The sequence below is a fragment of the Grampus griseus genome (assembly GCF_964374135.1).
Source record: "Grampus griseus genome assembly, chromosome: 4".
Classification (NCBI taxonomy): Eukaryota; Metazoa; Chordata; class Mammalia; order Artiodactyla; family Delphinidae; genus Grampus; species Grampus griseus.
In genome coordinates, this window is record NC_138997.1 from 111,186,370 (window position 1) to 111,210,564 (window position 24,195).

Below are 24,195 nucleotides of genomic sequence, written 5' to 3' on the forward strand. Positions count from 1 at the left end.
TTTTGGAGTCCTAGATCTTCCAAGATAACCTAGAAAAGGAGAGAAGTTTTTGATAGATCAACTAGACCTTAAGCCAGTGTTTTCTGACCTTAAACATGATAACTAATATAACTTGGAGGAAAATGCCAATCTGTACACTTTACAGTTAAAAAAAAAAAAGTTAAAAAATTTCAAGACAATATCAAAGAGGAAAAACCACCCAATCATGAATTTATATTGCAGCTCTAAATCAAAATCAAAGATTTTCAATGGCATATAAAGGAAAGACAGAACATTCCCTCTACAAGGATGTCTGACAGTTCTAAGAGTTTAGAGGAAGTTTGTTATTGCATATTCATATCAGTAAGGCTCTTCTCTTTACCTAAAGCTTGAATAACCCACAGAGTTTCCTTTTTCAGAGTGAGGGGAGTCAGGAAAAAGGAAATAAGGATACCAACCAGAAACTTTAAATAATCAAGGACTCTATTAATAGTATAAAAATTAAACTAGATAACAGACAGCACTATAATGTTACTTAACTAATCAATTTTTGTTTCTGTGCTAGGTGCTTTACAAGTGATGTTTTAATCCCCTCAATGATCTTGACAGATGTTATTGCCTCTAGGTTAGAAATAGATGTTCTATGTGTAGATCCTGAGGGGTCCTAGCAGCATAGATTCCAAAGCAAATGGTGTCCCAGAGTTTTATCATGGAGCAGCCTGAAGATTAAAAAACTTGCTCCAAAATCTGAATCACATTATGACAACCACAACAAAAAAGGTCCTCCAACAAAAAATATCTCTCTCACCCACGTGTCTCATGAAAAAGACATTCCATTGGTCAAGCATTGCATTCTTCTCTTCTCAGCTTTTACAATAAAAATCTGGAATTCTAAATCAAGTTAACAGACTGCTTTTCATATGCCTGCCCAGAAACCTCATTAAAACATTAAAAAGAACTGTTTTAAAATGTATAAACTCATAACAAGGAAGAGGACAGAAAAAGGCCTTGAGCTGATGAAGGACTTCAAGAAACTCCTGTAAAGCATTTTGCATATAGAAGAGTATTGTCACAAGAAACAGAAAGAAGGAAGCTACAACCTATGATACAGTCAAGAAGTTTTGCTCAGCCTCTTCAGTTCAGAGGCTTCAGATTCATAGAAGGCAGGAACAATGGTGAACAGCAGCAGTCATAAGAAGGTTTGAAATGAGAAAGATAATTTGAAAGGCTGAAGAACAGAAGAGTCAACTCTGCCACCAGCCCCCCAGTATTGGCCAGTTATTTGTTTGTTTGTTTGGTTTTTCGGTACGCGGGCCTCTCACTGTTGTAGCCTCTCCCGTTGCGGAGCACAGGCTCCGGACGCGCAGGCTCAGCGGCCATGGCTCACCGGCCCAGCCGCTCCACGGCATGTGGGATCTTCCCGGACCGGGGCATGAACCCGTGTCCCCTGCATCGCAGGCGGACTCTCAACCACTGCACCACCAGGGAAGCCCCTGGCCAGTTATTTATCCTCTAAGCAAAAGAAAAACAAAAAACAAAATGGTTCATCCCTAAAGGAATAAAATAAACTGTGTGAGAATTACAATAAATAGTTGGTATGAGCACCGTGGACAAAAGCAAACTCCTCTTAATTCTGGAATTTGTAAGACCCCAGTTAAGATCTGGCTGTCTACCAAGCCATCCTAAAACAGGGTATTCCAGTCAAAAAGCCTATCCACATACAAAATGCTCCCAGACAGTCTTCCTTAACTCTTAAATGAGGAACTGTCCAGGAATCATCAGATAGTTGAGGAAAGACTATAGCATAAAGGGCAAAAAATAAAATAAACCAAAAAAAAAAAAATCTGCCCTGGATGCAACCAAAATAATTTATGAAAAAAAACCCCAAACCAAAACTAACTCTAATAAATTTAGAAAGTTTTCAGAAAATTTTGAGAAGATATTACACCAATTATATAAAAAAGGAGGTATGGAAAAACATATTTTATAAAAGAATGAAAAGGAATTGCCAACATATATGAGAAGATAAACCTCATTAATATTCAAGAAATTGTTCATTAAAATCACATGAGAATTTATACCTGTGAGACAGTAAAAATTAAGAAATCTGATAATACACAATGTTAGATTATGGAGAAACAGAGTGTAAATTGGTACAATGACTTTGGAAGACAGTTTGACACTATTTTGTTCCTGCAGAAACTCCTACACACATACACAAGCAGAAACCAAGAAAGATCAGGGTGGTATTGTTTCTATTATCTCTAAACTGGAAACAACTTAAATGTCCACACACAAGTGAATGGCTAAATAAACTGTGGTACATTCATTTGATGGAAGAACACACAGGATGGAAAACAAGCAAACTATAGCAACATTTAATAATATAGATGAATGCTAGAAATATAATGTTGAGCAGGAAAAAAAGTCACACAAAACTTATGCCAATATTCATAAAATTCAAAAACCATAAAAGCTAAATAATAAATAATTCAGGAATACTTACATATGAGGTAAGAATATATTCAAAACTTAAAGGAATTAAAAAGAAAACCTGAGGCTAGGGTTACCACTATATGAAAAACAGTCATAAGATTAGGGAATAACCCATAAGAAGCTTCAAAAATTTTGAGTAATATTCTTATTCTTAATTGGTGGGTTAAGGGTGTTCATATTATTATTATGCTCCATAATTCCCATATTCTATATTTCTATCTATTTATATATATGTGCTATATACAGTATATTTCATAAAAATTGAAAAAGATTTTTAAATTTTAAAATGAAAAATATTTTTAAATACAATGAATTGATTTTCAACAAAGGCCAGTGAATTCAATAGGAAAAGGATAGTCTTTTTAACGAATGGTGCTAAAACAATACATCCACATGGGAAAAAATTAACCTCAACTCCTACTGCTACATCCACAAAAATCTGATATGGATTATAGACCTAAATGTAAAAGCTAAAACTGTAAGTCTTCTACAAAAAAAAAACCCCAAAAAAACACAGAATATTTTTGCAACCTTAGGATAGGCAAAGATTTCTGAAGCAGGATAAAAAAAAAGCCATAAAAAATTAACTTTATAAAGTGGGCTTCATCAAAATTAAAAACATTGCACATCAAAAATCACATATGAGAAAATAAAAATCCAAGCCAAAGTTAAGAAAAATATTATTTATATCTATATATAACATTTTTATCAAATAGATGTATATGTATTATATGTATGTTTGTATATATGATAATAGACTTAGAATATATAAAGAATGCCTACAACTCAATAATAAAAAGAAAAACAAAAATAGGTAAAAGTCTGAAACATGTATTTTTCACAAAGAAGGAATACAAATAGACAATAAGCACATGAAAAAGTTCTCAATATAATTAATCAGCAGGGAAGTGCAAATTAAAAGCATAACAATATACCATTTCACACCTACCAGAAAGGCTAAAATTGGAATGACTGGCAATACCAAGTGTTGAGAAAAATGTGGAACTGGAGCTGATACTCTGCTGCTGATGGTAGTGTTAAAATGACACAAGAACTTTGAAAAACTGTTTGGAAAACTGTCCTAAAGTTAAAAATACCCCTTATGACTCAGAAATTCCACTCCTACTCGGTACTTACCCGAGAAAACTTAAAATATTTGTCCATAAAAATACTTGTACAAGAATGTTCACAGAAGTTTTACTCATAACAGCCCCAAACTGGAAGCAATGTAAACATCATACAAGTGAACTGATAAACAAGTTGTAGCATATTCATCCAATGAAATGCTATTCAAAAGCAACAAAAAAGGAACAACCATGCCAAAATATGGATGTATCTCAAAAATATTATGTTGATGAAAGCAGTAGACACATAAGAGTGTATATCCTATGGCTCCATTTAAATGTAGTTCTAGAACTACAGTTCTAAACTATAGTGATAAAAAAGAGAATTGTAGTGCCTTGGCTAGGTGGGTGTGGGGGGGGGCGGGGACAGGATTGGAGAGGGAAACATAGGAACTTTCTGGAGTAGTCCAAATGTTTCACATCTTGATTAGGGTGGTGTTTGTCACTTTTGTTCACATGTATCAAAACTCCTCAAACGGATCACTTAAAATCAGTGTATTCTAATATATGTAAATTTCATCTCATTTAAAAAAAGAAAATGAAACAAAATTAAGAGAATATGAGAAAATAATAATTTTAAAAGTTAGTGCTTGGTACTTAAACATATGATTACCAAACTAGATAGAAGTGTTAGAAAATAAAATTGAGACAATTACTCAGAACATGAAGCAAATGGGCAAATAGATTAAAAAAAGCATAACAGAAAAGTTAACACACATAGTGAATCAACCCAAGAATTCAACAACCACCTTATAGGCATTTCAAAAAAAGGGAACAGGGAAAAATAAAAGAGAATAAATTACAAAAGATGGGAGAAAATTCCCCACAATTGAAGGGAAATATGTACCTTCAAATTAAAAAGGCTTCTAATTTCAAGGAGAATAAATGAAAGAAGACCCAAATGGAGACATTTATGCTAGCTCCATCAAATGAGTTAACTGCAAGGAGAATAAACTCAGACCAAGACATGCCATGACAAATTTTCAAAGCATCAAGCATAACTAAAAATTTAAATCATTTCAGAGAGAAAACAAATAGTTCAGGCATCAACAAATCAAGATCAGACACTCATTCTCATGAGCAACAACAGAAGTTAGAAGATGGTGAAGCCTTGAAAAGTTGGAAGAAACATAATTTTGTTTCTTTATCTAGCCAAACTATCATTCATAATAGCAAAATAATAATTTACAACTATGCAAACATTAAAAACTAAAATCACCATCCACATACCTTCATGAATAAGTTTCTTTAGGATGTATTCTAACAAAACAGAGGAGAAAACCAAATAATAAAAGACATGGAGTTAAGAAACAATGTATCTTACTCAAGAATTCAATGAATATAATCCAGTATAGAAGCTGCACCAAAGGACTAGAAAGTAATCTGTTCCAATTAAACAGAAGGGAATATCTTCAAGCAGAGTAAGGGAGGTTCTCATACAAAGAATGAGAGGATGTGGTGAATAAAGCACATGCATCTTTTCCCTCAAAGAAAGTGCAAAGTACTCTGTGAAAGTGAGGAGAGCCAAAAGCTACATAAGAAGTATATAATCCAAAAAATTAAGCACATTTAACTATGGCATAATTTTTGTTATTGGAGAGGAAGAAAGAGTAATCAGTTGGACGTTAATATTACAAATCTTCTTGTTAGAGTGGTACAAAGGTCATGAAATTAAAACATTGGGAAGGAAATGTATAATAGCATATGTCTTGGCTCAGCATTGAAGATTATTTACAAAGCTATAATATTGTAACATTTTACTAGTTTTTAAACACATAAACAAAGCAAAAAACAACTGCAGTTAAGAAATATACTGTAACTATTAATAACCTTGACAACGTACAAGTAAAGGTCCACCTAAGGGAAGGTGGGAATGGATGCAGTTTCTGTGGCGGTAAAGGAAGGTAGAGTCTCTACTTCCCTCATTTTACAAAATAAGGAGCCGAATACAAGTATTTTCAAAAGTTCATATGAAAAAAATTAAGTTTAAATATATTACTTAGAATTCTAAAATTAACCAATATGAAAACTAAAAATTGTGATAACGATTCAAAAATTTGTAGAAGAGGGCTTCCCTGGTGGCACAGTGGTTAAGAATCCACCTGCCAGTGCAGGGGACACGGGTTGGAGCGCTGGTTCGGGAAGAGCCCACATGCCGCGGAGCAACTAAGCCTGTGCGCCACAACTACTGAGCCTGCGTTCTAGAGCCCGTGTGCCACAACTACTGAGCCCACGCGCCTAGAGCCCGTGCTCCCCAACAAGAGAAGCCACGGCAATGAGAAGCCCACGCACAGCAACGAAAACCCAGTGCAGCCAAAAAAAAAAAAAAAAAAAAAACCCACAACATTGTAAATCAACTGTATTTCAAAAAAAATTATTAAAAAAAAAAATTGCGGTCGAGAGGTTGTGGATGTTGTGGCCTATCTTAAGAAGTCAATTAAAATAAAAAGAATTAGCAGTTTAACTTGTTCAACATACAGACCTAAAATTAGAAAAGGTTAAAAATTATTATCTCTGAAGTAACATAACTGAGGGTAGGAAGGAAGAGCCTGAGCTGTTGCATTTTATTAGGCAGTCCTTTTATACTATGCTATTCGATCTTCCATTAGATACTTCTGTCACTTAGACAACTAAAAATCAAATAACCAAATAAAGAAAATGCAAATAATTCAAAACGATAGAACAGTAGTTGGCGTTAAACATTTCATCAGTGTTCTGCTTCAACTACCTCTTAGATGGGTGCACATAAAGGTTTACACATAACAGATACACAGACATAGATTTTTTTCCGCTTGGTGAGTGGAAGAAAGCCAGTGGAAAAAACAACTGAGGTGAGAGATTAGTTGAGGAAAAAAAAAACAACATAAGGAGTTGGGTTTGAAAATTCATTCATTCAACAAATATCCTGAAGCTCCTATTTTAAGTCAGGTGTTTTTCCAGCTTCGGGGCCACCAGTGAACAGGACACAATATCCGCCCTCAAAGAACTTTAAGTGGAAATGCATCATAAAGGGAAAAAGGTAAAAAAATAGGGCAAAAGATGCATATTTCGTTACGAATAAAACAGTTTACACATTTCTTCAATGGGTTTCATTTATTTTATATACTTTCCCGCAAAAAGTTGTTTTTCTGTCCCAAATAAAAACAGGGACAAGACGCCTTGAAAAGCAACCACTAACAATTCTAAAGAAACTTCCACTCGTTCACATTCTTTCACTGCACAAGTGAATGCCACATCTCGACAACTGACTAAGCCTTTGAAAACAAGAAACAAACCAAAGCAAGAGTTTAATCTATGTTGAGCAACGGGAGAGCCGATTCCAAATTCTCTGAAACTGTCAGGTGGAAGATCCTTTCTAAGAGCCGCCTGCAGTCCTCAAAGGACTCAGGTGTGTAGGGGGAAGGCGGGCTGTAGGTAGGGATGGAGACGGTACTCAGCAGCCAGCAGCTGCACCGGTGGTCTCTATCACTCACGGCGGAAATGCGAGGCCGCTCGCTGCACCTGACCTTCCTCTACCTCCCACCAGCCCCGACCACTACGACACAGAAAACTGGGAAACCCAAATACCTGCCTCTGGGTCTGGGGACGCAGGCGGACACAAAGACAAGGGGATGGAGCTCCTACACAGGGCCCCAAAGCTGTCGCTGGAGCTGGTGTTGCCGCTATTGCTTAGTGCACCAGACCCTGCATTTCAGGTGCTTCTACAAGAGGCTGCTCCTGGAGCGCCGGTAGCTCAGAGATTGCCCTTTGCCCGCCAGCTTAAGTCAGCCGGAGTTGACTGCCTCGCCTCCGGCCAGGAGAGCGACCCCAGCGCTCTCCGCTGACAGCTCCCAGCTCTCCCCTCGACCACCCTCAGCTCGGCCTTTTCCTCTGACCTCACAGCGTCCGCGACGGAACTCTAAAGAAAGACCCCGACGTCCGGCGTCTTGCCTCTCGCCCAACCTGGTGACAAAATACAGAGACCGAGGAAGAGGTGCGGAATGGTTGGCGTTATTGGCTGAAGGAATGGACGACGGGGAGTGTGGTGTGGCAGCGCACGGGAAGGGGGCCACTGAATTTGAAGAAGAATCTGTGAACCGCTCAGGCGTTTAGCGCGGACACCTCATTGGGTCCTTTCTTGCTGCCTTCGTGAGCGGGAGGCTGTCCTTACCGGCTCCGGGCCGAGACGGCCGAAGTTCCGTCTGTTCACCGATACATGTGAGTGTCGTCCGCAGAGGGTCCCGGGGTACGGGGATTGCGAACATAAGAGTCCCCTGTCCCTTAGTGGCCTTCGGATAATAGGACCTGGCCTGCGGGGAAGTCGGCCCACAGCAGCGCCAATCTTGGCATGAGGAAGTAGGGAACAGCTTGGGACCTTTTGAAGGAGCCAAGTTTGAGAAATGGGATGCGGGGCCGAGGGGAAGGATGTTACTGGAAAAGATATATGCACAAACATGTTTATTTTTGCATGTGTGAGAGAACCGGGAGGCGGTGACAGGAATTCGTTTATTCCGCAAGTAATTATTCAGCGCCCACCATGTTCTAAACACTGTTTTAGGCATCGGTAAAAAGCAATGAACAAAACAGACAAAACTTCCTGTCTCCCTGTAGTTCACATTTTATTGAACATACATACTAAACAAAGTTAAGAAAAGCATGCCGTATCTTAGGTCGTAATGACTGCTGAAAACAAAAATAGTGAAGCCGGGAAGGAGGATATAGGTTGAAATTTTAGTATGGCCAAGGAAGATCTCACTGAAAAGATCACTCTTCAGTCAAGAGCTGACAGAAGCAAGAGAGTTAATCGTTAGGCTGTTTTGGGGAGGTGGAGTCAGGCAGACGGACCAGACATTGCAAAAGCCATCAGTCAGGAACTCTCCTGAACAGCAAGGAAGCCTGTAGGTCAGAGTTGAGTGAAGCAACTAAAGCTGGAGAAAGAATCAGAGATCCGGAACAGGTCATGAAGGATCTTGAGGGCGTCTAACCCATTGGAGGGTTTTGAGCAGTGGAGTACTTACTTCCTTTTTAAAAGAATCTCTCTAGTTGCTCTCAAGAATAGACTGGAGAGAATGAGGTGGAAGAACCACCAGTTAGGAGGCTTTTACATAAATCCAGAGGAGATATGATAGTGGCTTGACTAAGGGTGGTAAGAAATGACCTGTCAGATTCTTAGTGCTCTTAATTTAGGTATGCAAGAATTTTAATGGATGGCCAGTTAATTTTCTTTAGTTAGGTTTTGGAAACACTTTTAAAATGACTTGTATTGTGAGGTTAGGAGTAACAAACACAAGTTAAAATCATGGCTTTACCATTTAATATTTGAATGGATTTAGACAAGTCACATAATTTCTCTGAGTTTATCTATAACCTTATTGTCTCACAAGGTTTAAAGATTAAATGACAATGTATGTAATGTGCCAGGCTCATTAAAGTAGTGGCTACTGTTATTAACTGTGTTTTTGGTTAAGAAATGGAAGAAAGATAGTGGTGAGTACATCTGTGGGTGGAAAGGTTTGGTTAAATCCTATTGGGGAAAATCTGAGCCCGCTAAAACATGACCTTGTTTGGTAAGTGGGCCATGGGAGACCTAGACATACCCCTTTTAAAATTTTATACATATGTCACTGGACAAAAAGGTTTTCTGTGTTAATGTCCGTAGTATCTGAAACACATGGACTGTCTTCTCTTAGCCATACCCTCATAGCCATCCCTTAAGCCCTCCAGGATCCCCAGTGTCCTCATTAGTAAACGGGAAGAAGGCTCTCTGGTGAGTAGAGAAAAACAATCAAGCATAAATACAAATTTCCAGTTATAAAATGAATAAGCCATGGGGATGTAATGTACAGCATGGTGACTATAGTTAATAATACTGTTTTGCATATTAGAAAATAGCTAGGAGACTGGATCTTGATGGTTCTCATCACAAGAAAAAAATTGTAACTATGTATGGTAAAGGATGTTAACTGGACTATTGTAGTGTTCATCTTGCAACCCAATCAAAAAATGGGCAGAAGATCTAAATAGACATTTCTCCAAAGAAGACATGCAGATGGCTGAGAGACACATGAAAAGATGCTCAGTGTCGCTAATTATTAGAGAAATGCAAATAAAAACTACAGTGAAGTATCACCTCACACTAGTTCGAATGGCCATCATCAAAAAGTCTACAAATAATAAATGCTGGAGAGGGTGTGGAGGAAAGGGAACCCTTTTGCACTGTTGGTGGGAATGTAAATTGGTACAGCTGCTATGGAGAACAGTATGGAGGTTCCTTAAAAAACTAAAAATAGAGCTACAGTATGATCCTGCAGTCCTACTTCTGGGAATATATGTGGAGAAAACTATAATTCAAAAAGATACATGCACCCCGGTGTTTACTGAAGCATTATTTACAATAGGCAACACATGGAAGCAACTTAAATATCCATCAAGAGATGAATGGATAGAGAAAATGTGGTGTATATATATACATACACACACACACACACAATGGAATATTACTCAGCCATAAAAAGAATGAAATAATGCCATTTGTAGTAACATGGATGGACCTAGAGATTATCATATGAAATGAAGTCAGACAGAGAAAGACAAGTATATGATATCACTTATATGTGGAATCTAAAAATGAACTTACTTACAAAACAGAAACAGACTCACAGACATAGAAAACAAACTTATGGTTACCAAAGGGGAAAAGTATGTGGGGGGGGTAAATTAGGAATTTGGGAGTAACTTATACGCACTACTATATATAAAACAGATAAATAACAAGGACCTACTGTATAGCATGGGGAACTATACTCAATATTTTGTAACAACCTATATGGGAAAAGAATCTGGAAAAGTATGTATATATGAATTACTTTGCTGCACACCTGAAACTAACACAACATTATAAATTAACTATACTTCAATAATAAAAAAAAAAGAAAGTCACACAGCTAATGAGTGGCATAGCTGGCATTTGAATTCATTCCCTGATCACATGCTTAGAATAAAAACAAAAAGAATAAAATGAACTTTCACAAAAAGCATAGTTTTATATCTTTCTGTGTTTTGACAAATATTTCTCAAAATGTTTAATTTTTTAATTTACCTGTTTAAAAATTCTGACTTTTGACACATTTTAAATCCTAGCAGGAGTTTTAACCTAGAGCTGCATTGTGTAGAACTGTAATAAATGTTCTTAGAGTGGGGTAGCTTGGTGATTAGATTACAAAACAAATGGAGGAAAGAAGTTTGGAAGGTAAGAATAGGGGTGGTGGTAGAAGAGAGAAAAAAGTGATTAAAATTACTGTAGTTCACTAGTTCTGAGAGACATATTTTTCTCATATTTATTGCTCTGAAATAGTGGGGTATTCAAAGTTTTAAACTCATTATAGACTAAATAGCAGCTGTGACATCGTTGTCACTGCCCAACTTACGCAAACTTGTTTATAACTGATAATATTGTCATTAGTTCAGTTGAGTTGTGTGTACTGTTGGTGCATAGTTGTTGAGTTTAATCTCTTAAGTATCCTTTAAAAGATCATTTAGCACTTAAATAAAAAGTTACTGTGTTTGCAGAAATACATGGAAGAAATAAATTAGGAGTTTGGGATTAACATATATACGCTACTATATATAAAATATGTAAATAAGGACCTACTATATAGCACAAGGAAATATACTCAGTGTCTTGTAATAACCTGTACTGTAAAAACTCTGAAAAGGGAAATATATATATAAAACAATCACTTTGCTATATACTTGAAACTAACACAACATTGTAAATTAACTATACTTCAGTTTTCAAACAAGAAATTCATGGAAACACAAGAGTGATATAAGATAAAAATAAGGATAAATTCAAAACAGGTATTTCAATACATAATACAGGATGTGACTAAGTGTAAGAGAACATTAGGTCAGTTAAATCAGCCGTGGTTTTTTTCCTTAATGATACCCAAAATAATGCAGCATCTTATGATTGGAGTCATTTTACAATTGATGGTATCTTATATATGATGAAATACAATACTTAGAGTGTCTAAGGAGAATATAAATTTTTACCGAATTGCAATTATGAAACAGTGAAATCAGATATTTTGAGAAAGAGAATCACTTCCAAATTTTTGTGGAGTTCTCTGTACTATAAAGTAAAAATGAAAGTCTGCACTTAAAACTTCCATTTCAAAGCAATAGTTTATGTTTGGTTCCTAACATTGAGAGCCCAGGGTAGGGGATTTGTTAATTTTTAAAAAGTACTGGAAATTTCAAAATCAGTGGGGAAGACTACTGTAGAGGTTGCTGAGGTAAAGGGAAGTCATTTAGAAATGATAGGAATCTCTGAAGTAATCTTTTATGTGTGTGTTTTAATGATTCAGATGTAGTCTAAATTCATGTATTTGCTAAAACCAGCTTCACCTGATTTTATGATTAGTGGCATCTTACAGTAGCTTTTTAGGTTTGATGAAATATGGTGATTATGTTGAGAAGAACAGAATTAATGTGAAAGGGCAGAATAATTTAGATAATACTTTTCAAAAGCTTTTTATCATAAAAAATGTTTATTTTTTTAAATTTAGTGTAGGAAAAAGAAAAAAAAGTCTTGACTCTTACTATCCAACTACAGTTAACATACTCAGTGTACTGTTTTCCTGTCAATGTTTTAGATTTGTAATTACTGTGCATGCGATTAAATATTATATCTATTTTAATCACATAATCTTTTTTTTAAAATTTTGATGCAGACAAAGCCAGAATTCCCAAACTGTTTTAGAAAATACTAGTTCAAATAAATGTTAATTAGGTGTTCCTTGCTTAGTATTCCATGGCTAAATACTTTGGGAAATGCTTCATAAGTATACCCTTTACAGAAATTATAGCTTGGGCATTAAAAGAAATAACTCCAGAATCAGACAGACCTAAGTTTCAATCATTTACTAACTAGCCACATTAATTGGCAAATTAATTTTAAGTCAAGTTTTCTTCTCTGTATAATGGAGATAATTACTGTATTTGTAGATGATCTGTGTAAAGCATTTAGCCAGCCCACAATAAATGCTCTTCAAATGTTACCTATTATTATTAACTTTATCATCTGTGAGAAACCCTTTACGTGTTAGCATATTAAAAGTTCGGAGGACGGGGTTCCCTGGTGGCACAGTGGTTGAGAGTCCGCCTGCCAATGCAGGGGACACGGGTTTGTGCCCCGGTTCGGGAAGATCCCACATGCCGCAGAGCAACTGGGCCCATGAGCCATGGCCGCTGAGCCTGTGCGTCTGGAGCCTGTTCTCCACAATGGGAGAGGCCACAACAGTGAGAGGCCTGCATACCCCTCCACCAAAAAAAAAAGTTCGGAGGAGACTAAGGAAACTTCTGAAGTTTTGAAATCCAGCAGGTACTCAATGTAAAATTGAAAATCACTGGAGCAGTTGGCACAGAGTAGTGAAATGAGCGCTGGATTGAATGGCAAAACATTTTTCTGAGCTTTAAGCAATGATGTTGTTAAGCTAACAGTGTTGCCCTAAACATAACCTCTTTTAAAAAATTTTCTCCAGTTTTCTTTGTGTCTCCCATTTGTCTAAAGTGTAGTGAGTACAAGGAACATGTTTAATCTTGCTTCCTACTATAAATCTGGCGCATACTCAAAATCAGGGACCATAAGTAAAATTTGGGTCATGAATGTGTTATTTATAGGGACCTGGCTAGTAACATAAATGGCAAACAGGGAATGGTGGGTGAAGTCTGTTTTGCCTTGCTTAAAGGCATTCACATTCAGTTGTTTCAAATACTGATCTGTTTGGTGACCATTTATAATCCCTAGAAGAGACTAGAGTTCAGGATCAAACCATTGAGAACATCAGCATTAAAGGAATAAGAAAAAGGAGATGCTGAGGAAGTAGGTGAAATCAGGTGAAAGTATCCTCATTTTATAAATTAAGAACATGAAGCATAGAGAAGTTAAGTACCTTTACCAAGTTTGTCACACAGCTGGTAGTATGTGATTCAAACAAGATTTGTTGGCTGTAAATGCTTTTTTCAAAAAAAACTATGCTCTCCTACCTGTGGTAGCAATCATTATCTGCATACTACTAGAAAACGTTGACATAAACTTATGCATCCTACTTGTATTTTTGAAAAGTTTAAATGACAGTTAATCAACAAGTACTAGAAAACCTGTTTCCAGAGCTTCTAATTCTAAAATCAATAAATAATTCTTAATATTTGAGAACAGGTTTGTCAACACATAGACCTGATTAGAAATTAATCCAGAGGCAGAGTCAAGATGGCTATGTGGGAAGACACGGAGTTAGCGTCTCCCCACAACTAGGGTGCCTGCCAGCCGCTGGTGGGGACCTCTGATGCCCAAGAAGATGGGAGGAACCCCAAAGTGAACCAGTAGGATGTAGGGGGACTGAGAGGGGAGGAGAACTGGAGGCCAGACAGAATCGGCACCCCTGAGGCCGGAGAGATCAGGAGAGGCAGGTGGGAGGGGCCCTCTGGGAGGAGTGGAGGGCGATTGCCCCATCCACTCTGGCATGGGGAGCCTGCTGAGCTCCCAGGCCAGCCCCTGCCCACCAAACCCCCATCTAGGCCGCGTGGGTCCTTGGGGGCATAGGAGGGAGGCTAGGGAGATCAGGAGAGGCAGGCGGGAGGGGCCATCCAGGATGAGTGGGAGAGGAGCAGAGGGCAATTGCCGTGCCCACTCGAGCCTGGGGAGCCTGCTGAGCTCCCAGGGTGATCCCCTGCCCTCCAAAGCCCCCTCCAGGTCATGTGGGTCCTTGGGGGCATAGGAAGGAGGCTTAGGGGAGAACAGGAGAGGCAGGTGGGAGGGGCCCTCCCAGACTGGAGGAGCAGGAGAGGAGAGGAGGGCACTGTCCCCACTCACTCGAGCCCATGAAGCCTGCTGGGCTCCGAGGTGAGGTCCCCTGCCCTCTTGAGACCAGGGTTCGGGGGGCACATCTGGGCCCCTTCTGTTCCTTGAGCCTAAGCCCAACCCCCACAGCCCCCAGAGCCTTTTCCAGCCCTGTGGGTCCTGAGAATTGGCCCCGCCTACCACCCAAACCTCACCCTTGCATAGGTCCCACAGTCCACAGCCAAGGCCTTTGCCCCCTGTATTTCTTTTTTTTCTTTTCCCTCCTCTTCTTTAGTATTATGATACTGATAAACCTTCCAGTTCTTGATTCATCTACATTTTTTTTTATATTCTTCCTAACATATCTGTTAGTTTCCTAGTCTGATTTTATTTTTTACTTTGTTATTGTGTTTTTTGTTTCTTTTTTTCTGCCACACCAGGCAGCTTGCAGGATCTTGGTTCATGAGCCCGGGGTTGGGCTCAAGCTCCTGAGGTGGGAGCTCTGAGTCCAAACCACTGGACTAACAGAACCTCAGACCCCAGGGAATATTCGTCAGAGTGAGGTCTCACAGAATTCCTCATCTCAGCACCAAGACCCAGCTCTGCCCAATAGCCTAAAAACCCCACTATTAAAAGTCTCAGGCCAAACAACCAGTAAAACAGGAACATAATCCCACTTATTAAACAACAACAAAAAAGATGAGATGACAAAAAATATGTCACAGATGAAGGAGCAAGGTAAAAACCTACAGAAGATGAAATAAATGAAGAGGAAACAGGCAATCTACCTGGAAAAGAATTCAGAGTAATAATAGTAAAGAAGATCCAGAATCTTGGAAATAGAATGGAGGCACGGATTGAGAAAACACAAGAAATGTTTAACAAAGATCTAGAACAACTAAAGAGCAAACAGAAAGAACACAATAACTGAAATGAAAAATACACTAGAAGGAATCAATATCAGAAAAACTGAGGCAGAATAACGAATAAGTGAGCTGGAAGACAAAATGGTGGAAATAACTGCTGAGGGGCAGAATAAAGAAAAAAAATGCAAAGAATTGAAGACAATCTCAGAGACCTCTGGGACAACACCACATTCGAATTATAGGGGTCGCAGAAGAAGAAGAGAAAAATAAAGGGTGTAATATTTGAAGAGATTATAGTTGAAAACTTCCCTAAGATGGGAAAGGAAATAGTCACCCAATTCCAGGAAGCACAGAGAGTCCCATACAGGATAAACCCTAGGAAAAACACACCAAGACACATATTAATCAAACTAACAAAAATTAAATTCAAAGAAAAAATATTAAAAGCAGCAAGGGAAAAACAGAAAATAACATACAAAGGAATCCCTGTAAGGTTATCAGCGCATTTTTCAGCAGAAACTGCAGGCCAAAAGGGACTGGCAGGATGTACTTAAAGTGATGAAAGAGAAAAACCTACAACCAAGATTACTCTACCCTGCAAGGATCCCATTCACATTCGATGGAGAAGTCAAAAGCTTTTCAGACAAGCAAAAGCTAAGAGAATTCCGCACCGCAAACCAGCTTTACAACAAATGCTAAGAAACTTCTCTCAGTGAGAAACACAAGAAAAAGACCCACAAAAACAAACCCAAAACAATTAAGAAAATGGTAATAGGAGCATACATATCGATAATAACCTTGAATGTAAATGGATTAAATGCCCCAACCAAAAGACAAAGACTGGATGAATGGATACAAAAACAAGACCCATCTATATGCTGTCTACAAGAGACCCACTTCAGACCTAGGGACACATACAGACTGAAAGTGAGGGGATGGAAAAAGATATTCCATGCAAATGGAAATCAAAAGAAAGCTGGAGTATCTATACTCATATCAGATAAAATAGACTTTAAAATAAACAATGTTACAAGAGACAAGGAAGGACACTACATAATGATCAAGGGATCAATCCAAGAAGATATAACAATTATATAAGCACCCAACATAGGAGCAGCTCAATACATAAGGCAACTGCTAACTGCTATAAAAGAGGAAATTGACAGTAACACAGTAATAGTGGGGGACGTTAACACCTCACTTACAGCAATGGACACAACATCCAAAATGAAAATAAGGAAACACAAGCTTTAAATGACACAATAGACCAGATAGATTTAATTGATATTTATAGAACATTCCAACCCAAAACAGCAGATAACACTTTTTTCTCAAGTGCACATGGAACATTCTCCAGGATAAATAACATCTTGGGTCACAAATCAAGCCACAGTAAATTTAAGAAAATTGAAATCATATCAAGCATCTTTTCTGACCACAATGCTATGAGATTAGAAATGAATTACAGGGCAAACAACATAAAAAACACAAACACATGAAGGCTAAACAATACATTACTAAATAACCAAGAGATCACTGAAGAAATTAAAGAGGAAATCAAAAAATACCTAGAGACAAATAACAATGAACCCATGACGATCCAAAACCTATGGATGTAGCAAAAGCAGTTCTAAGGGAAGTTTATAGCTATACAAGTCTACCTCAAGAAACAAGAAATATCTCAAATAAACAATCTAACGTTACACCTAGAGGAACTAAAGAATGAAGAGCAAGCAAAACCCAAGGTTAGAAGAAGAAAAAAAATCATAAAGATCAGAGCAGAAATAAATGCAATAGAAACAAGGTAAAAAGTGGCAAAGATCATTAAAACTAAAAGCTGGTTGTTTGAGATAATAAAATTGATAAACCATTAGCCAGACTCATCAAGAAAAAGGAGAGGACTCAAATCAATAAAATTAGAAATGAAACAGGAGAAGTTACAACAGACACCACAGAAATACAAAGCATCCTAAGAGACTACTACAAGCAACATTATGCCAATAAAATGGACAACCTGGAAGAAATGGACAAATTCTTAGAAAGGTGTAACCTTTCAAGACTGAACCAGGAAGTAATAGAAATATGAACAGACCAATCACAAGTAATGAAATTGAAACTGTGATTAAAAATATTCCAACAAACAAAAGTCCAGGACCAGATGGCTTGACAGGTGAATTCTATCAAACATTTACAGAAGAGCTAACACCCATCCTTCTCAAACTCTTCCAAAAATTGCAGAGGAAGGAACATTCCCAAACTCATTCTATGAGGCCACCATCACCCTGATACCAAAACCAGACAAAGATACTACACAAAAATTATAGACCAATATCACTGATGAATATAGATGCAAAAATCCTCAACAAAATACTAACAAACAGAATCCAACAACACATTAAAAGGATCATACACCATGATCAAGTGGAATTTATCCCAGGGATGCAAGGATTCTTCATAATATGTAAATCAATCAATGTGATACACCATATTAACAAACTGAAGAATAAAAACCATATGATCATCTCAATAGATGCAGAAAAAGCTTTTTTTTTTTTTTAACATCTTTATTGGGGTATAATTGCTTTACAATGGTGCGTTAGTTTCTGCTTTATAACAAAGTGAATCAGTTATACATATACATATGTTCCCATATCTCTTCCCTCTTGCGTCTCCCTCCCTCCCACCCTCCCTGTCCCACACCTCCAGGCTGTCACAAAGCACCGAGCCAATATCCCTGTGCCATGCGGCTGCTTCCCACTAGCTATCTACCTTACTACGTTTGTTAGTGTGTATATGTCCATGACTCTCTCTCGCCCCGTCACAGCTCACCCTTCCCCCTCCCCATAACCTCAAGTCCGTTCTCTAGGAGGTCTGCGTCTTTATTCCTGCCTTACCCCTAGGTTCTTCATGACATTTTTTTTTCTTAAATTCCATATATATGTGTTAGCATACGGTATTTGTCTTTTTCTTTCTGACTTACTTCACTCTGTATGACAGACTCTAGGTCTATCCACCTCATTACAAATAGCTCAATTTCGTTTCTTTTTATGGCTGAGTAATGTTCCATTGTATATATGTGCCACATCTTCTTTATCCATTCATCCGATGATGGGCACTTAGGTTGTTTCCATCTCCGGGCTATTGTAAATAGAGCTGCAATGAACATTTTGGTACATGACTCTTTTTGAATTTCGGTTTCTCAGGGTATATGCCCAGTAGTGGGATTGCTGGGTCATATGGTAGTTCTATTTGTAGTTTTTTAAGGAACCTCCATACTGTTCTCCATAGTGGCTGAACCAATTCACATTCCCACCAGCAGTGCAAGAGGGTTCCCTTTTCTCCACACCCTCTCCAGCATTTATTGTTTCTAGATTTTTTGATGATGGCCATTCTGACTGGTGTGAGATGATATCTCATTGTAGTTTTGATTTGCATTTCTCTAATGATTAATGATGTTGAGCATTCTTTCATGTGTTTGTTGGCAGTCTGTATATCTTCTTTGGAGAAATGTCTATTTAGGTCTTCTGCCCATTTTTGGATTGGGTTGTTTGTTTTTTTGTTATTGAGCTGCATGAGCTGCTTGTAAATTTTGGAGATTAATCCTTTGTCGGTTGCTTCATTTGCAAATATTTTCTCCCATTCTGAGGGTTGTCTTTTGGTCTTGTTTATGGTTTCCTTTGCTGTGCAAAAGCTTCGAAGTTTCATTAGGTCCCATTTGTTTATTTTTGTTTTTATTTCCATTACTCTAGGAGGTGGGTCAGAAAGGATCTTGCTGTGATTTATGTCATAGAGTGTTCTGCCTATGTTTTCCTCTAAGAGTTTGATAGTTTCTGGCCTTATATTTAGGTCTTTAATCCATTTTGAGCTTATTTTTGTGTATGGTGTTAGGGAGTGATCTAAACTCATACTTTTACATGTACCTGTCCAGTTTTCCCAGCACCACTTATTGAAGAGGCTGTCCTTTCTCCACTGTACATTCCTGCCACCTTTATCAAAGATAAGGTGTCCATATGTGCATGGGTTTATCTCTGGGCTTTCTATCCTGTTCCATTGATCTATCTTTCTGTTTTTGTGCCAGTACCATACCGTCTTGATAACTGTAGCTTTGTAGTATAGTCTGAAGTCAGGGAGCCTGATTCCTCCAGTTCCTTTTTTTGTTCTCAAGATTACTTTGGCTATTCGGGGTCTTTTGTGTTTCCATACAAATTGCGAAATTTTTTGTTCTAGTTCTGTGAAAAATGCCAGTGGTAGTTTGATAGGGATTGCATTGAATCTATAGATTGCTTTGGGTAGTAGAGTCATTTTCACAATGTTGATTCTTCCAATCCAAGAACATGGTATATGTCTCCATCTATTTGTATCATCTTTAATTTCTTTCATCAGTGTCTTATAATTTTCTGCATACAGGTCTTTTGTCTCCTTAGGTAGGTTTATTCCTCGATATTTTATTCTTTTTGTTGCAGTGGTAAATGGGAGTGTTTTCTTGATTTCACTTTCAGATTTTTCATCATTAGTATATAGGAATGCCAGAGATTTCTGTGCATTAATTTTGTATCCTGCCACTTTACCAAATTCATTGATTAGCTCTAGTAGTTTTCTGGTAGCATCTTTAGGATTCTCTATGTATAGGATCATGTCATCTGCAAACAGTGACAGCTTTACTTCTTCTTTTCCGATTTGGATTCCTTTTATTTCCTTCTCTTCTCTGATTGCTGTGGCTAAAACTTCCAAAACTATGTTGAATAAGAGTGGTGAGAGTGGGCACCCTTGTCTTGTTCCTGATCTTAGTGGAAATGCTTTCAGTTTTTCACCATTGAGGATGATGTTTGCTGTGGGCTTGTCGTATATGGCCTTTATTATGTTGAGGAAAGTTCCCTCTATGCCTACTTTCTGCAGGGTTTTTATCATAAATGGGTGTTGAATTTTGTCAAAAGCTTTCTCTGCATCTATTGAGATGATCATATGGTTTTTCTCCTTCAATTTGTTAATATGGTTTATCACATTGATAGATTTGCGTATGTTGAAGAATCCTTGCATTCCTGGAATAAACCCCACTTGATCATGGTGTATGATCCTTTTAATGTGCTGTTGGATTCTGTTTGCTAGTATTTTGTTGAGGATTTTTGCATCTATGTTCATCAGTGATATTGGTCTGCAGAAAAAGCTTTTGACAAAATTCAACACCGATGTATAAAAACTCTCCAGAAGGTGGGCATAGATTTGTATGCAGACACAAAAGACACCGAATAGCCAAAGCAGTCTTGGGGGGAAAAAAACGGAGCTGGTGGAATCAGACTCCCTGACTTCAGACTATACTACAAAGCTACAGTAATGAAGACAATATGGTACTGGCACAAAAACAGAAACATAGTTCAATGGAGCAAGATAGAAAGCCTAGAGATAAACCCTCGCACCTATGGTCAACTAATCTACGACAGAGGAGGCAAGGATATACAATGGAGAAGAGACAGTCTGTTCAGTAAGTGGTGCTGGGAAAACTGGATAGCTACATGTAAAAGAATGAAATTAGAGCCCTCCCTAACGTCATACACAAAAATAAACTCAAAATGGATTCGAAACCTAAATGTAAGCCTGGACACTGTAAAACTCTTAGAGGAAAACATAGGAAGAACACTCTTTGACATGAATCACAGCAAGATCTTTTTTGATCTACCTCCTAGAGTAATGGAAATAAAAACAAAAATAAACAAATGGGACCTAATGAAACTTCAAAGCTTTTGCACAGCAAAGGAAACCAATAAACAAGACGAAAAGACAACCCACAGAATGGGAGAAAATATTTGCAAACAAATCAATGGACAAAGGATTAATCTCCAAAATATATAAACAGCTCATGCAGCTCAATATTAAAGAAATAAACAGCCCAATCCAAAAATGGGCAGAAGACCTAAATAGGCATTTCTGTAAAGAAGACATACAGAGAGCCAAGAAGCACATGAAAAGCTGCTCACCATCACTAATTATTAGAGAAATACGAATCAAAACTACAGTGAGGTAATACCTCACACCAGTTAGAATGGGCATCATCAGAAAATGTACAAACAACAAATGCTAGAGAGGGTGTGGAGAAAATGGAACCCTCTTGCACTGTTGGTGGGAATGTAAATTGATACAGCCACTATGGAGAACAATATGGTGGTTCCTTAAAAAACTAAAAATGGTTGTGTAGGATCCTTCTCTATTCTCTCTTTTAAGACTTCATGGCTTACATGTGTGGATGTGTTTTCCACTAAGATTTCTCTGTTACTAACATTGTTTTCTCTAAGATTCTGGCTTTGCAGACATTTGAGGAGCAACAGGGTATTCTGTACTCACTTTTGGTAAAAATTGGCAGAATTTAAAAGGTTATATATTCATTTTCATTTTTGTAACTTTTTTCCTCTGCATTTTCTAAACTATTAAATAATAGTCGATGAGGAGTTTACTGTGACTTTTCCAGGTTAACCACCCACCCCCCATTTATATTTTCTTCATTACTAGCAACTTTATTTTTATAGGGTTTTTAAAATTGCTTCCATATCATAAATTGTCAACTTTAGCATAAAGTGTTTTGGGGTTGGTTTTCTTTTTATAAAAATAGTAAACATCTTAGAATGTTCTTTATATAGGATGGTTATTGCCTAATAATTTGAAATTTAAAGCAATCTTGTCCACTACTAGCCATTTTTTATCAAAAAATTTCACTGTTTATTGAGTGTGCATCATTTATTTAAAATTAGAATTATTTCAGCAATGCTTGTGGCATACTTTGGATTATAAATTGATGTTAAATTAGGGACAAAGAGCAGTTCATAGTATTGTTAATGATTAACCGTGTCTTTTCTGAGTGTGACTATTTGTCTTAACATTTGGCAGTTAGAACTTTAACGTGATGAATTAATCTCAGAATTTTGCTTATATATGCATCTTTCTGCTTACTGATATCTTGTTTTCTAATTTCTATGCATTATTATAAAGTTAAAATTCTAATTCATTTTTTTTTACAAAGGATACAGTATATATATACTGATAATTATTTCTGAGTAGGTATGTGTTTAATATTGGTGTTTTCCTATTTGTCGACCTTTTTCTTTTAATATTTGTCTTTTCTAGTTTACATGTTCTTCCTTACTTGTAAGTTTGTGCATAATTAAATAAACAGTAGAAATATCCAATATATGAAAGAAACATACAAAGAAGGAATTCAGCAATTGTCTTTACTTTGCAACTCAGGTGTGGTACTCAGTTATCCCTTAGTTAAGGTTGTTGTTAGTCTGTCCCTTAGTGTTCCTATCTTATGTCATAGTATTCTGTAGTATTTTAAAGCTTTTTTTTAAAACTTTCCAACCTAAAATATGATTAAATAGCATGTTTTCATGCTTTTAGGAAAAAATTGATTTTCTTTTCCAAACAGAATGAGGAATTAATCTATTAACATTTCTGCCTCTTGTTTGGTTTGTTGCTCTTCAGAGGAAGAGTATTTTTCTAACATCGTTCTGTTATGGTAGAAAATGTTTTTCGTCTCATACTGCTTGTTCATGGTGTCCTGTACAATAAATTTATTCATTCTACAGTATAATGTATCACTTCCATTTTTTCACTTAGGATTTTCTGCTGTTTCTTGGCAAAAATGGCAACCAGCGATGCCGTTCTCAAGAGACTGGAACAGAAGGGTGCCGAGGCAGATCAAATTATTGAATATCTTAAGCAGCAAGTTGCTCTTCTTAAGGAGAAAGCAAGTAAGGAAATTTGAAAATTTAAATTTTCTAGGGAGATAACTTAAAATGAATTCATATATTGACATAGCAAAAAAATATATATATGTTTACCACATATATTATTACTTCACAAACTTGATGATGAGTTCTATATTCCTTTAATATTACAATTATGAGTGAAATAATATAGGGTTAAGATAAGCTAGAATTGGTGTATAGTGAATATGTGATATTTAGAGAAAACAACATTATTTTAAGACTGATAAAAGAAAATACTTAAAATAAGTTGGTATAGAATTAGAGATTAAAAATGAATAAAATTGAGTGGAGTCAAACATGAACTCAAATATCTCCTCTAACCTTGTATAGAAGAAAATGTATACTTTCACATTACTCTCTGCTAGGGTATTTTCTGAAATGATTTTCACATTTTTTCCAGTGCTTAAGTTTTACATGGAAATTGCTATGGTGCATACAAAAAATATCAAATCTGAATTTCTGCTTTTAAAATTTAGGTTATTTTCTGTTTTGTTTGTTTAAGTATATTTTATTTCTCAATAGCCGATGTTAATGTTATGAAAATACCAGAATGTTTACCATCACTTATAGAAATAAATGCTTTTCTTTGCTACATAAAACTGAATGGCTTATAGAATTCTACATTCATTCTCTAAAAATTTTTCCCATTATCAATTTTTTTCTTAATTTTAAATACTGTTTTAATTATTTTTATAATGTTTTATAAACATTGTTATTGTTTTTCTTAAAATTTTAAAAGGATTTTTCTTATTTTTAAAAATTCTTAATATTTTCATTAGTAAGATGAAGAGATTAGAGATATATGTAATATAGAAGAGAATTAAAAAAGAAGTAATTTTTGAATAGTAGTAATAATAAAAATGTGTATTTCAGTAAGTAAATACTTAGGCAGGACTATACTGCCTGACATATGAGAGGGTCACATGCTACATGGTTCACATACATGATGTCACCAAAAATGCAACAGGTATAATACAGATTGATACAGTAGTGTGCCTTTGTATAGACAACTCAGATACCAAAAGCAGCTTTCAGTCATGTTGTTGATTTATTCAGAATGATGAATGATTCTTTATGTAAAGCTCTTGAACAAAACAAAGTACAGTCTACTCTTGATTTACGTGGTACTTGATTCCTAGAAAATTCAGAGT

General features: G+C 36.8%; 1 protein-coding gene across 1 annotated transcript in view; it reads left to right on the forward strand.

Annotated features, from left to right (window-relative positions):
- Nucleotides 1-7,721: 7,721 nt before the first annotated feature.
- AIMP1 (aminoacyl tRNA synthetase complex interacting multifunctional protein 1) overlaps nt 7,722-24,195 on the forward strand; it is a 40,398-nt gene continuing 23,924 nt past the window's right edge. Inside the window, exons 1-2 of the mRNA XM_082653179.1 lie at nt 7,722-7,796; nt 22,893-23,026. Coding sequence (XP_082509305.1) covers nt 7,795-7,796; nt 22,893-23,026 — 136 coding nt within the window. The 5' untranslated portion in view covers nt 7,722-7,794. The remainder of the gene's footprint in view (nt 7,797-22,892; nt 23,027-24,195) is intronic.